The sequence below is a fragment of the Erpetoichthys calabaricus genome, chromosome 2 (genome assembly GCF_900747795.2).
Source record: "Erpetoichthys calabaricus chromosome 2, fErpCal1.3, whole genome shotgun sequence".
NCBI classification, from domain to species: domain Eukaryota; kingdom Metazoa; phylum Chordata; class Cladistia; order Polypteriformes; family Polypteridae; genus Erpetoichthys; species Erpetoichthys calabaricus.
The window spans coordinates 92,653,316-92,668,161 of NC_041395.2; the positions used below are offsets into that span (position 1 = coordinate 92,653,316).

The 14,846-nt window shown below is 36.5% G+C and overlaps 1 protein-coding gene across 5 annotated transcripts in view; it reads right to left on the reverse strand.

The window, feature by feature from the left end:
• The window catches only part of gatad2b (GATA zinc finger domain containing 2B), a 234,465-nt gene that overhangs the window by 49,804 nt on the left and 169,815 nt on the right, over positions 1–14,846 (reverse strand). For all 5 annotated transcript variants that reach the window (XM_028794120.2, XM_051922809.1, XM_051922807.1 and 2 more), the window contains exon 6: positions 6,711–6,881. In XM_028794120.2, coding sequence (XP_028649953.1) covers positions 6,711–6,881 — 171 coding nt within the window. The remainder of the gene's footprint in view (positions 1–6,710; positions 6,882–14,846) is intronic.

A 14,846-nucleotide genomic window follows, 5' to 3' on the forward strand; every position in this document is an offset into this window, starting at 1 on the left:
TCAACTGTAAGGAATGTAATCAGGAAATGGAAGGTCACAGGCACAGTTGCTGTTAAAATCAGGTCTGGCAGGCCAAGAAAAATACATGAGTGGCATATGCGCAGGATTGTGAGAATGTTTACAGACAACGCACAGATCACTTCCAAAGACCTGCAAGAACATCTTGCTGCAGATGCTGTATCTGTACATCGTTCTACAATTCAGCGCAATTTGCACAAAGAACATCTGTATGGCAGGGTGATGAGAAAGAAGCCCTTTCTGTACTCACGTCACAAACAGAGTCGCTTGTTGTATGCAAATGCTCATTTAGACAAGCCAGATTCATTTTAGAACAAAGTGCTTTGGACTGATGAGACAAAAATCGAGTTGTTTGGTCATAACAAAAAGCGCTTTGCATGGCGGAAGAACAACACCGCATTCCAAGAAAAACACCTGCTACCTACTGTCAAATTTGGTGGAGGTTCCATCAAGCTGTGGGGCTGTGTGGCTAGTTCAGGGACTGGGGCCCTTGTTAAAGTCGAGGGTCAGATGAATTCAACCCAATATCATCAAATTCTTCAGGATAATGTTCAAGCATCAGTCACAAAGTTGAAGTTACGCAGGGGTTGGATATTCCAACAAGACAATAACCCAAAACACAGTTGGAAATCTACAAAGGCATTCATGCAGAGGGAGAAGTACTATGTTCTGGAATGGCCGTCACAGTCCCCTGACTTGAATATCATCGAAAATCTATGGGATGATTTGAAGCAGGCTGTCCGTTCTTGGAAACAATCAAATTTAACTAAACTGGAGAGATTTTGTATGGAAGAATGGTCAAAAATACCTCCATCCAGAATCCAGACACTCATCAAAAGCTATAGGAGGCGTCCAGAGGCTGTTATATTTGCAAAAGGAGGCTCAACTAAGTATTGATGCTATATCTCTGTTGGGGTGCCCAAATTTATGCACCTGTCTAATTTTGTTATGATGCATATTGCATATTTTCTGTTAATCAAATAAACTTAATGTCACTGCTGAAATACTACTGTTTCCATAAGGCATGTCATATATTAAAAGGAAGTTGCTACTTTGAAAGCTCAGGCAATGATAAACAAAAATCCAAAGAATTAAGAGGGGTTCCCAAACTTTTTCATATGACTGTAGCTATTATTTGGGTGACACTTTAGATTTAACAAATATGAATCTTTCATGTACATTCCCAAGTAGCATACAGTGCTGTACAAAGCTACATAACATCTGCAAATTAATGCAGTGAATATGTAGATACTAATTAACACACACCAGAAACTCCAATTTGGACAACCTGTGTACAGAATATAGATTGTACGGCTGATACAGATAGATGTGTGTATTGAAAACTGTACTGTATTTTTTTTTTTTTTTTTTTACATTTTAGCGTGTAAGCGTCCCCACACATGATGTATGTTACCTCTTTGGCGAATGGTAGACAGAGTTGTTCACCAATTGTGTGTGGCTTGCCGATTTTTTCTATGATGAGACTGGTACAATATAAAGCTTATTGTGCTTTGGCTATGGGTGCAGCACAAAACCAAACTGCTGACTTGGACTTCTTTAGATCCTCAAGTTTTCTCAGAAAAAAAAAAAACATTTGTCTTTCAGCACTGTGTTCTTGGTTGTAAGACGGTGTTTGAGATGTGATGGTTTCATACATTAATTACTAAGAACATCACCGTACACGACACACTGTGGCCTAGGCTCATCTTCTGTCACACTCCAAAAGAATCCAAACTTGATGTAACTTGAGTCGTGCTTTCTTATTGTTTTGCATTATTTGCTAGCTGGAGCAATAGAAGCTTCACCTGCACTGCTAATATTGCCACTAACACTTATGCTAGGTTCACTGTCATTGTCTGCTGCTCGACATATTTACTGCACTTCTAATACTTCCTATTTGGAACCGTAATTGTAACGTTTTCAAACTAACATTTTTGCTTCCTCTGCTTGCCAACCATTTAAGTTAATTCTCCAAACAGTTAGGCTCATTTATATAATCTTTATAATCTTTAATGTAATATACTCTATATATAGATAAAATTACAAGTTCAGAAACCTCTTGTCTATATTAACAACAGGACCTGAAATTACTTTAAACTAGAATGTGGTACTTGACAAGGGTGTCCACCATCAATTTATATAAACTGAATAATTTACAGAAGCCTGGTCTGCAAAGGAAATAAAATCTTATATATGCCCTGCTTTTAGTCCCTGTAAATACTAATTATCATCAATATACCAATGATTTAATTGTCTGTTAATCACTACAAACATGGAACCAATGCAGGATGCACTTCAAGGCAGAGAAGCTTTTGTGTTTTGCTCTTGTCTGTTGCTCCTCTACACAATAAATCACCCTTTTCAACACTCTCATATTTAATCTTTGGAATAATCTTTGAAAAATACCTAGAATTAAAACACTTAGAGAACTGTATATAGATCATGTTTTTGCATCTTATGAATAATTTCCCTTGAAGTTTAACATACCAGCAACACAATTTTACCATTACTTTCAAATGATACATTTTGCAGAAAGAAAGCTACCCAGCATTCCACAACTCCCACCCATTTATATTCCAGAAGAAATACTGATCGGTTCTGAAAACTCAATAGCATCTCAACAATATATAAAAATGTCCCAAAGTCTCTTCCTTTCATAGATCCCAGGCTATGGTGAGAAAAGGATCATTAATAATAATAATAATAATAATTTTATTTATATAGTGCTTTTCCCATGCTCAAGGCACTTTAATCATCATTCAATTAATAACTCAGAAAAGGTGTGGAAGGTAACCATGCATAGAATAGTCACTAGCTCCAAACGTTCAAAGCATTCAATAACTTAAAATCTTTTATTGATCACATTCATCTCATTTTGAAATTGCCCAGAATTTATCCAGGGCAAGATCCAACCTGTGAGCTTTACAATCTAGCTCCAGCCTCACTGGGACACATGTTTTGGGAGTGCAGCACGAAATTAACATCATTTTGGATGAACATCTGTATCTGACAGCCTTGACTTACCTTGCTTAACTGGAAGAATCCCCACCCACCTACCTTCTATTTTATAAGTCAGTGGGTAACTGGTGTTTTATACAATTTACAATTGGAAAAAATCAATACTCTCATACAGTGGAACCTCAGTTCACACCCATAATTCGTTCCAAAACTCTGGTCGTAAACCGATTTGGTCATGAATCAAAGCAATTTCCCCCATAGGATTGTATGTAAATACAATTAATCCGTTCCAGTCCATACGAACTGTATGTAAATATATATATATTTTTTTAAGTTTTTAAGCACAAATATAGTTAATCAAACCATAGAATGCACAGCGTAATAGTAAACTAAATGTAAAAACATTGAATAACACTGAGAAAACCTTGAACAACAGAGAAAACTAACACTGCAATAGTTCGCGCTATAGCGCTACCAACTGCTGGCTAAAAACACTGTTTTTTTTTTTTAAATGAATTTTAAGCACAGGGAAAAAATGAATCTTTTGAAAAAATCCATAATTTAATACACCACCATGAAAAGTAACATTGCAACAATGCACACTACGAACCGATTGCTGTAAACAGAAGTGAAAACAAAATCAAGCCCAGTGCATTCTTTAACTGCCTTCCTACCTTATGCGTCCAGCTCTCTCTCACACTGCCTGTGTGTGTGCGTGTCTCTCTCGCGCTGCCTGTGTGTGCGCGTCTGGCTCTCTCTCGCTGCCTGTGTGTGTGTGTAGGGCGCTCTCTCTGCACAGGAAATGCACAGGGAGAGACTGAACAGGTACAAACCGAAAGGGAAACTGGCCTGTCCGTATACTGAGTGTGTGGTCGTGAACCGAGGCAAAAGTTTGGCAAACTTTTTGGTCGTAAACCGATTTGTACGTGTACCGAGATGTTCGTGAACCGAGGTTCCACTGTATAGAGGATTTGTTCAAAACTTTTTAAAATTATTTAATTAATACAATTTTAGAATGAGCATTTACATTGGATTGAGGACATTTACCCATCTTTGTTTTTTTTTAACTATTTTTGCCCATGCTGTTCGCTCCTCCCCACTTTCTCTTGGCAAAGGGGCTGTTTTGTCCCCTTTATTTCCTGCTTTCCTTTATTCTAGTTTGATTATGAAGTAATTTGTTGTTTAAGCTTGACTTGATTGTATGCAATGTTATTTTCTTCAAAAAAAAAAAAAAAAAAAAGCCAACACAGAAAAGGAAAAGCAAGGAAAACTAACTTCTAATCAAGACAGAGATTATTCAAAATATATCGTGTATACTGTACAGGGGGCAGCATTTGTGTATTTGTGTCCATTCATTGTCCCTTCAACTTTGGCAAGATTCCCAGTCCTAGCATATAAAAAGCATCTCCAGAGCATGATGCTGCTACCACCATATTTCACCATAGGTATGGTGTTTCTTGAGGCAATGGCAGTGATAGTTTTACACCACACATATCTCTTTGAAGTCTGGCCAAAAAGATGTATTTTGGACTCATCTGACCATAAAACAATCTCCTACATTTTAACTGGGTCCTTATATAAAATGTCATACATGCTTTTATGTAGTCCTTCTTAAAGAATGGCTTCTTTCTTGCTACCCTCACGTAGAGACCTGTTTTATGGAGAGCTCATGGACCCAAGCACCTTCACTCGAGTTTCAGCCAAAGAACATTGCAGACTTCTGACAGTCACAGTTGGATTTTTAGTAGACTCTCTCACCAGTCGAAGTCTTGCTCTACGTTTAGTTTTGTGGGACAGCCTGTTCTAGCAAGAGTCTGGGTACTGTGATGAACCGTCCACTTTCTGATGATGGATCCAACAGTGCTGAACAGGACATTCAAACTCTTTGATATTTTTTGTAGCCAATTCCTGCCTTGTGCATTTCAATGACTTTGTTTCTCACATCGGCAGAATGTTCATTTGTCTTCATTTTTGCAGTGATTAGCAAAGAATATGGCCCTTACAAAGGGTGCTTTTTATATCCAGAGAGATATAAAGGACTCACAAGTAGTACTAATTATGTTTAATTATGGTCAAATGACTGTCACCTTAATGTCATTAGTAATTAATTTGTTATTTGTGTAAACTTGGAGCTTCCAAAGTATAGAGTTTTAAATACTTATGCAAGCACTAACATTTGCATTTTTCATCTTCAGTTAAATATCTACAGAAAATTGCTTATTTTGACTTTGGAAATGTATTATTATGTCTCAAGAGTTCACATTAAAATACTGAATGGATAAATACAAATCTTTTGTCATGCAAAAAATGTTGATGACTTTCAAGGGGATTGAATAATTTTGCATGCCAGTGTAACAACTATTTTTTGCTTATATATTTTACTTATTTGAAAAGCAAAAGTTATTTCAGCATACAAGTATATACAACAAACATTTCACTATAAAATACATGTAAGCACAGACGAATGAAAGGATAGAAATTATTTATCCATTTTCTCATGTATCTTTTGTGCATAAAGCACAAGTGATATATTTTTTATTACATATTTGTTTTATTACTGATACTTTTTGTATTTGGTCTAAAATCAGCAATGTATTACTCGTTTTAATATGCTTTATTAATTGTCGGCTACAATGTCCAAATTTATTTTGCATATATTGTATTATTACCCCTGTCCATTCATTTAAGTGAAATTGTAAAACCTAGCCTGTACTAAACACTTCACCCTCCAGTTCCTTAGTTTAATTAATCCTTGACTAATCTATGGATAGGCCTACCCAGTGCATTGCTAGCCCTCTGGTTCCAGTATGCACCTTATTTTGCAGAACAGATGGCATCTATTCCAGAAGGTGGCCTAGTGTCCTGTGAACTTCTGCTCCTCTACCATACAACAAGATCTGTGCCATGCAGTAAAGCTCAATCTTAACTGAACTGGCATGTGCAAAGGCCAAACTCCAGAGAAGACAACCTTGTCAGGTATGCTCCTCAGCTTAGTGCAAAATTCATTAAATAAGTATAGTTAAAACTAGCAGCCATCCCTTAGCTATGCCATGTGTTTTAACATGGACAATAACAAATGGATCTACCTCTGCTCCAGCCAGAAACCTACCCACCTATACACGGAATTCAACCACCTGTGCATTAGGTTTTATATACCAATTAGTCGGCAGCATATTTGGTGAAAAACTAGCTTACTTTAACTACTGGTTTATTTACTGGAACACATTTACTTGAAAGATTTAGGAATTTAACGGAGATGTCTGAATGCGGCATATAACAGAAAGTGGAGGAAAGAGAAGAAAAAAAAAAAGAAAAACAACACATTAACAAAATACCACAGGTCTGGCAACTCCAAATATCCTTCATAACAGTGAAATGGAAATAACTATATATACGAAATAACTGAACATGAATGGAAATGTCAGTGAAAAGGAAGGTGTAATTATTATTGTTTTCCTCATTACATACTCTTCAATCCTGTTCTTTCCACCAACAATATGATGCCTATCCCAAATGTAGGCACTCTAAAACTTATCACGTTAACCAATTAGACACATACATAATTTTTACAAGGCTTTCAAGAAAGCCTTAAGGGCAAGAAACATACAATGCTATATTTCATTTCAAATACAGGCAAAACTATCAATAAATAAACCAGTGAATGCATTGATTGAGTGGAATATACAGTGGACTTAACCTTGGCTAATAAAGGATTTCAAAATATAACAACATACTTGTTGGTAGGTGACTGCTGTGTTGAGGCTGCTGGCTGCTGATCGAACAAGACCTGGTTTAGGTGGAATTCTCTGTCCTTGTAACTGGGCAGGGTTTGGTGCAATCACTCGTTGTGACATCATCATTTGTGGAAGAGGAGTACTGGTAGCTGATCGTATGACTGTATGACTCTGTAACAAAATTACACAAAAAGAATTACTCACACAGTAATAATACTAAACAAAAATTGCTTTCAAGATGTTACAAAAAGCTAGATGGGTTAAATATATAATGCATTGCTAATTATAAGATATTGCACACGTCTCTTAACAAATGTTACTCTGTAGCCTATGGAACAAAATGGAGACAATATAACTTGAAAACTAGCTGCAAAAAACAACTGGCAAAATGGTTACAACAGATAATTACACAGTAAGACTTGGCATCAGACAAACAAAACTAACTTATACCAAAAAATGTTTTTTTTTAATTGGAGGATTAACTATATGTTTTAATCTGGTAGTTGAGTCATGGTAGCTGGACTTCTTTCTTGTTAGGTAGATACGTTTCACTGCTCATCCAAGCATCTTCTTCCGTCTGAAACATATTTTATATGTTTTAAAATATTTTCATGAAACTAACAAAATTAAAATTAACTTTGTCCTTTGGTATATTTACACAAAAATCGAAAGCATTTGCAGTTTACGCAACTTAAGGATTCAGTACACACAATTCATATTGTCCAGCAAAGTTTGCAGAACAGTACACATGATGGTTTCACTGTGTTAGTGTAACATGATTTTGCCTTCTTGGGATGCTTACAGTACACAAATCTGTGTCAAATATATATCACTTTTACATTATACAAAGTATAATTTGCAAAATGTTTTAAAGAACATGATTTGCTTCCATGCAGTTGGTACCATCAGACCCACCATACGACACACTTCCTCCCTTCTTAAATTGACTGACAGAAAGAAAGTTAACATCCAAGATAATTTAGAGTATGAAAGAAGAAAGAGGTACAGAAATTACTCACTGAAGTTTGGTTACTGTGCCTGTCAATACGTTCCACTCGAAATTATGACATTAAATGCACATTAAATAATAAAAAAAACTCCTGTATACAAAAAAGCTATGACAAAATTAAAAGTTCTTGTTGAAGTGGGAGCGAACAAGTGCAAGTCAAATATTATTTAGACATTTTCCACAAAGTATTTCAAAAGACAACTAAAATATAAAATTATAATTTTAGTGAGACTAGCTTCAGAATACTTGTAGATGGCATATGAATATACACTGTTCTCATGTTCCGTAAATTTTTCTATAAAAAAAGGCTAACCTGATTAAAAAAGGGATGCAAATACAAGGATAAGATCAGTAGAAAATTAAGTGCAGACAAATCAATCACAGAAATTGAATAAGCTGAACACTAACAATGGTACTCAACCTTTAGAATGCTAGTTTATAAGATGTTATGATCTTTTGAAAAACTGAGCGAGACAGTGGCCTGAGCTCTTTACCAATCTAATAGAATCATCATAGAAACACAGGAAAGAATAAGGTTTGTAATAGCGAACAGCAATCATATTAAGAAAATACTAATGTACAGATAAGACTAAAAAGAGAAACTCTCTATTCATAGGAGATTCTTCTCTGATGCTGTGGTTAGGACTACAATTATAAAGAACATTGAGATAGTGGGCAAAGATGATTTTTTTTTTTTGTTCTTTATTTCGCCTTATACAATTTCTTGTATTAGGAATTTGTTAGTTTTTGCATACCCCTTGGGGTGTACAGCGCCCCTGGAGCAATTACAGGTTAAGGGTCTTGCTCAAGGGCCCAGCAGAGTAGGATCTCTTTTTGGCAGTGACAAGGATCTAAACCGGCAACCTTCTGGATACCAGCACAGATCCTTAGCCTCCGAGCCACCACTCTGCCCTATTTACTGAAAACTGTACGTAAAAACTGTAGGTGGCACACAGGATGGACAGGCATCCTGACAAGGAATCGGGATGATACCTTACCCAGATGGGAGACCCTGAGTTGACTGAAACACATCTCAGCCAAGAGAGGGAAGAGTGTCTCACCCAGACAAGGTTTTCCCAATGGATGGACGGACATCCCAGCCAGAAGAGAAGATGGTTTCTGATCCGGTCGGAAGCCCCAGACAAATGGACAGGACATGCGTGTGGTACCTTCCCTGGCCAGGATAAAAGAGGAGGACAGGAATGGACTGTCTCTGGTGGGGGTGGGATTATTCCTCCCAGCTGCTAGATGGCAGTGGCTCTCAATACTGGCACCCATTCGGGAACCAGTGGGGAATGGTGGGAATTGTAGTCCAGCAGTGCAGCCCTGCTGTGGTCAGTGGGTGCCGCAAGATGACGCTGCAGGGAGATTTACTCCCTGTTATGTAGTACTTCTGTGTGACCCTGAAGTACTTCCAACGGAAGTTCTCCCAGCTCCTCCATAAAAGAGGCTACACTGCCTTGTCCAGTGAGTCTGAGCTGGGAGGAGGATGAGATGAACTCAATTGGTGAAGGGCAGTGCAGTGGACAGAGGAAAGAGAGATAACTTGTGCTTTGGTACTTTTTTGGAGGTATTTATGTAATAAAAATCTATTTTTTTGAACCTGGGCCTGTCTTGGTGTGTGCGTGTTGCAGTTTGGGGCTCCCCCTTGCCTTCATAATTGATTAAAAAACTGGTATTATTCAAAAGAAATGTGATGTGTACAAGCTAGTTTAGATATTAAAAAAAATCACATTCATCACATCTAAAGCTTACAATCAAAAAATAAATACATTTTATTAATTTTTCCAAAGCTCGAGTCAAAATTTACTGTACGCATTTAAAACTTTCTTGGTGATACTACCACAATTAGCACATTCAATCATTAATCTCCATGAACTTTTAAAAAGTTATAATAGCTTCAAAGCATTGCTGTAAGTCAGGGCTATTCAATAACAATTTCAGTTGGGCCAGATTTTCAAACCAAGAAATTTAGCTGGGCCAGACATTTTCAGAAGCCAGTAAACAGCAGGCAATGACCAATTTTAAATTAATACAAATGAATGTATTTAAAAACAAGTAATTTTTATTAATTGTTTCCCTTTTACATTTGGTTACATCTGACAAAGGCACGTAAAAAATGTATATTTAAAAAAAAAACAAAAAAACAAAACATAAAAGTTATAACAGGACAGAATCTGAGGTAGCAGCAATACCTTTTTCCACTTTTGAAATTAAAAAAAAAACAAAAAAAAAAAAAACTTTTGCTCACATCTGACCCAGGCACATCTCAAAGTGTATAATAATCAAAAAAGTGCACAGTATTAGCAATAACATTTACTTCCATGTTGAAATATGAGATCCGTCCCCAATTTAAATGGGTGGTCATGACAGGTAAGGGATTTTTTTCCATAGAACTTAAACTATTTCATTCACACAATTTTAATCACTCATATGAAATAGATTAAATTTGAGTTCCACAACAAATCCTTTCCTGTTGAAAATGTTTCCCTGACTGCCTGAGTAAATGTTGAAGAGCAAGGCACCACATATGGCGTGAAAGTGTATTGGTACATTTATTTTAATGATTTGTCTTTAAAAGGTTTCCTTACAGCGTTCTTGGGTGTCAAGTAATGAATTATTAATTATATTTATTGCTATTACTTTTTTTTTTTTTTTACTAAATCTTATTTTCAATGTTTCTTTGTTGATGAGCTCCTGTTGACAAATTTATTAGTAACAGAACAAAAACGGCAAAACGACTGAAGAAACAACTAAAGTGGCATTTTTGATACCATTTTAACAACGTTTACTGTCCGCTGTCAATCACAGAGCACCCCGGTAAAATGACTGTAATACATCTTCAACATGAAAATGTAGACTGTCTGTGATGAATTAGCAGGTAGACGATCGCTCGTACATGTTTACTGACAGACATGCCTGGATTTTGCATGGAGTATGCATTAAATCAAGAGAGAATCGCCATGCAAAGATGCGTGAACACAAGGAGATCGGTGACAATCACACCTTAGTGTGCTGCGCCAAATCAGAAGGGACAACTGAATTCCACAGGGCACAGATATATTAATAACAGGGGACCTATGTGATGGGCAAATGAATTTAAAATGTTCTGCATGACTACCTTTTGTTTTGATGATTGGCTGCATAATATTCAGCCCTCATTCATTATTCTGGCACAAGTATAACCAGCCTCATATTGAAATTCACCACTTGGAATACACAACCGTCTCATCAGCAGCATCGTGTGCTTAAAAATATTCTCCCACAAGTGTCTCCAAGTCTGATGTCATTTTCACTGAGACTCTCCAAATAGGCATCCAGCGCAGGTTATAAACCAGCCTTTATGCAGCTCAGGGATATGCAAGGGGGAGCTCATACCAACACATACTGTATGTTAATGGCATATCCAATTAACAAATAAAAAATGGCCGTTTGCATGTGTTACAATATAATCAGTTTAAAGTTTCAATGATTTCATTCCCAACTGGTGAACTATGCAGAAGTGACAAATCGCCAAAGCCTATTTTTGGTTGCATTCTGAAGCCCGGGTGGGACCATGAGCTGGGCCACTTAGAGGTTGCTTCAGAACCACATGTGGCCTGCGGACTGCCATTTCAATAATCTTGCTATAAGTTATCTTGAATAACGTCAAATCTCCTGAATAAAGGACAGTTTTGATGAGACTAGCCCATTTAGGTCACAGTTCACCAACTATATTCACCAAAATTTACAATTAAAAAATGCTGACATGGTAAGGACATGAAGGTTATACAAATACCACAATGTTCTTCTTACTTACACACACTACTTGGTAATGTATTCCACCCGTCTAGAGAAAGTACAAAAATTAAACATGTATTTGAAATTACACTTAACCAGCTTCTATTAGTGACATATGCTTAAGATGAAGAAGTTATTTTAAAGTAACAGCTGCCACCTAAATAACTAATTCATTTCTAACATATCTCTCTATATATAAAAGGAAATCCTGGAATGGAAAGCAAATGCAAGGCTACGATACGTGATAATCTCGAAAGACATTTAAAAGACCCGTGAAACCAAGGAAACTTACCACGGTGCATCTCGCGGGGACCGTAAACATGAGACTTGGTGCCAAGAGATTGTCCCAGGGCTGTAGCAAAAAGGACAGCGGCTGTACAGGCTTTAAAGAGATCGAAGGGCAGCGCGACAGCAGCTATAACCCCCACCCCCCACCTTCCAAATGTGAGCAGCGTTATACATCCTGCAAGAAAGAATTCAAACACTCCCGGGGCCAGTAATAAAAGACAGGTACTGCTTTAACAACGTCACGGAAGCCCAGGCAGTGAGCCATCATGTAAAACAAGTCAACAGACCTCTAAGCTAGCAGTTGTTGGATGGCTTTTGGCAGGCAAGCATCATGTGTTCTCAGCTCTTAAAACAACGACATGCGACAGGCAGAACAGGCAGCTAGCAAGCAGCAAAAAGACAGCAAATAATCCAAAGGCATATCCTTAGCATACACTCAGCCGCAACACCCTTCACAACAAGAGCAGTATTATACGTCTGGGAAGAAAGAGATGTAACCAGGCACGTGGCCGAAAATAAAGGACAAGTATTGTTTTTACAAAAGTTTTTAAAGTAAAAGTGAAAATAATGTATATGTAACAATTCGCAAGAAAATAATCTCTTTAAATTGTAGATTGCCTGCCTAAGGTAAAGTCATCCCTGATGAATGGGGACGTGGGAATAAGGGGTCCTTTCATCGGATTAGCGCTATTTCAGATGTGGAATGGCAAAATGGGGGAGGCAGCTTGATGAATGAGGTCTCCAGGACTTAAAACAAATCCAAATCATATTATGTGATATCATCTAATGTGAAATTGTACTCCGTACTTATAGAATTTTTATTTTTATATTGTATTGAGGATTTATTCTGTTCTATATATTATACTGTACGGCTCAGAATTAAAAGACAATGAGTAAAATGACAAAGCAGAACTTCATAAAGACGTTTACAAACGTTGACGTTAAACACATGCAGAGCAGGTTAGAGACTATGAAACCAGTGAAATTAGAAAGGCTCAAAAAAAAAAAAAACGCTATACACATGTGGAGAAAGTTAAAGGATATGAAAGTAGGAAAATTAGGAAATATAAAAAAAAGAAAGTAAAGATCGCAGTAGTGCAAACAAACAAACGGCCTCATTTAACTATGCACCAGTCTAACTTTGGTTTTGCACAATAATTACTACACTATTGCACCTTAACACTTAATTCACATAATTTTACTTATTTATTATGTTCTACTATACTGTTATCTTTCAATCTATGAATTTTGTTAATCTAACTGATATTCTTCTAACTTTGCACAGTTTTTGATAAGCGGATCAGGATGCATTTCACTGCGTGTTGTCCTGTATAACTATGCATGTGACAAATAAAGAATCTTGAGAATTTCAAAAACAGAGTTTACCGCACATGCATTTATTGGTTACTTTGTTAGTGTATATACTGTATATATTTATCTGTCTGCTTATTTAAAAAGCTAAATTTACCCCAGAAGTCAAAAACGTTCTGTCTAGCCCTTGTACAAAAACCTAGACAAAAGCTGGGGTATCACCTTGGTAACCCCATGTACTTTTGGAACTGTGAGAGGAAAATAGCACAACTTTACAGACAGGAGTCCAATGCAGAACTCTACTTACTTTTTTACTTTGTAAAAAAAAAAATTATTAACTGCTGATGATATAGATCGTTTTGCCTGTGCTGAAATTCCAAACAGAAACCTGTCCTGATCTCATTAAAAAGATTCAGCATACTGGGACTCGCAAGATTACAAATATTGTTTTTACATAAGTTCTGAAATAAAAGTGAAACTAATGAAATAGCAACAATTCAAAGAAAGAATGGTTGGCAAGCGTAGCGAGCAGAGGGCGAAGCCCCCTAGTTTTATTAATTATTGAACAGCCTTAACCATTGACAATCTGTGCAGATTATATTTTACTTTTTTTCACAAAAACAGAAATATTGATGTTTTGAAAATATTGATAACTTTTGAAGAATTAGTTCTTCTTGTACTTATTAACTTGTTTAAAACTACAAGTTACAAATATGAGGGGAGGTCAAATATATATACTTTTACAATAAAAGATTACATAAATATTTTCAAGTAATGCAATAAATCTTTTTCAGTTGTAAACCACAGAACATTAAAAAAAAAAATACCCCATAATTTACTCATTTGTTTCTTACTCTTGAGAGTCTTAATGAAACAACACTATTTCATTTTTCCTTTTTGTTAGGAAACCATTTTGATAATAAAAATGTTTCCATATCCAAAAAGATTTTCTCAAATGCAAAACACCCAACTAGCCTCTTGTTAATATCCACGAAAAGAACTGACCACATCAGAGGTGGTGGCTTTTTCCTTGAAAGGATAGTCCTGGTTTTTGTAGGTTAAGGGCTAGCTTGCTGGTACAAGTGAAGTAATTCAAGTATCTTGGTGTTTTTTTAATGTGTTTATTTTTTTAACAATTGGGAGTACAGATAACTGAAAAAGACAAGCTGCTATTCTGTTAATGCTGTACCAAGATTGGGGTGGTGAATTGGCATCTAAAATTCACATCAGAACTCTGCTAGGAATTCAATGATATTGTCTGTTCGGTTCACTATGTTTCCACCTTGACCCACATATGGACAAGCTCACAGAGTGTTAAATGATAAGTAAATACATTTAGTAGATGTCTTATTGTAACCATTGGATAAGGCACAACAGCTGCCATTTCTTATTTTTTATTACAGCAACTGTAAATTTTCCTACTTAAAAAAAATGTACTATATATTCTCATCAGCAGAGGGCATCTTTGCATAGATTTGCAATGACAATGGTAGAATGATTCTGGAACACTTGGAAGACTGGATTCTCACAAATGCTGCCAAATAAATTGTTTAGGAATAAGTATTATAGTTAAACCTGTATCCAGCAATGAAGCATTTGATCAGGAAATATAAAATTCACACACATATTCCAAATTAGTAGACTTGCTCAACAGCAACTAGACAGAGAGAGTTGCTATACCCACCACACGACGAACAACCTGGACTGAGATCAGAGTGCAGCCGTGCAACTGGTGACACCTCAGCATC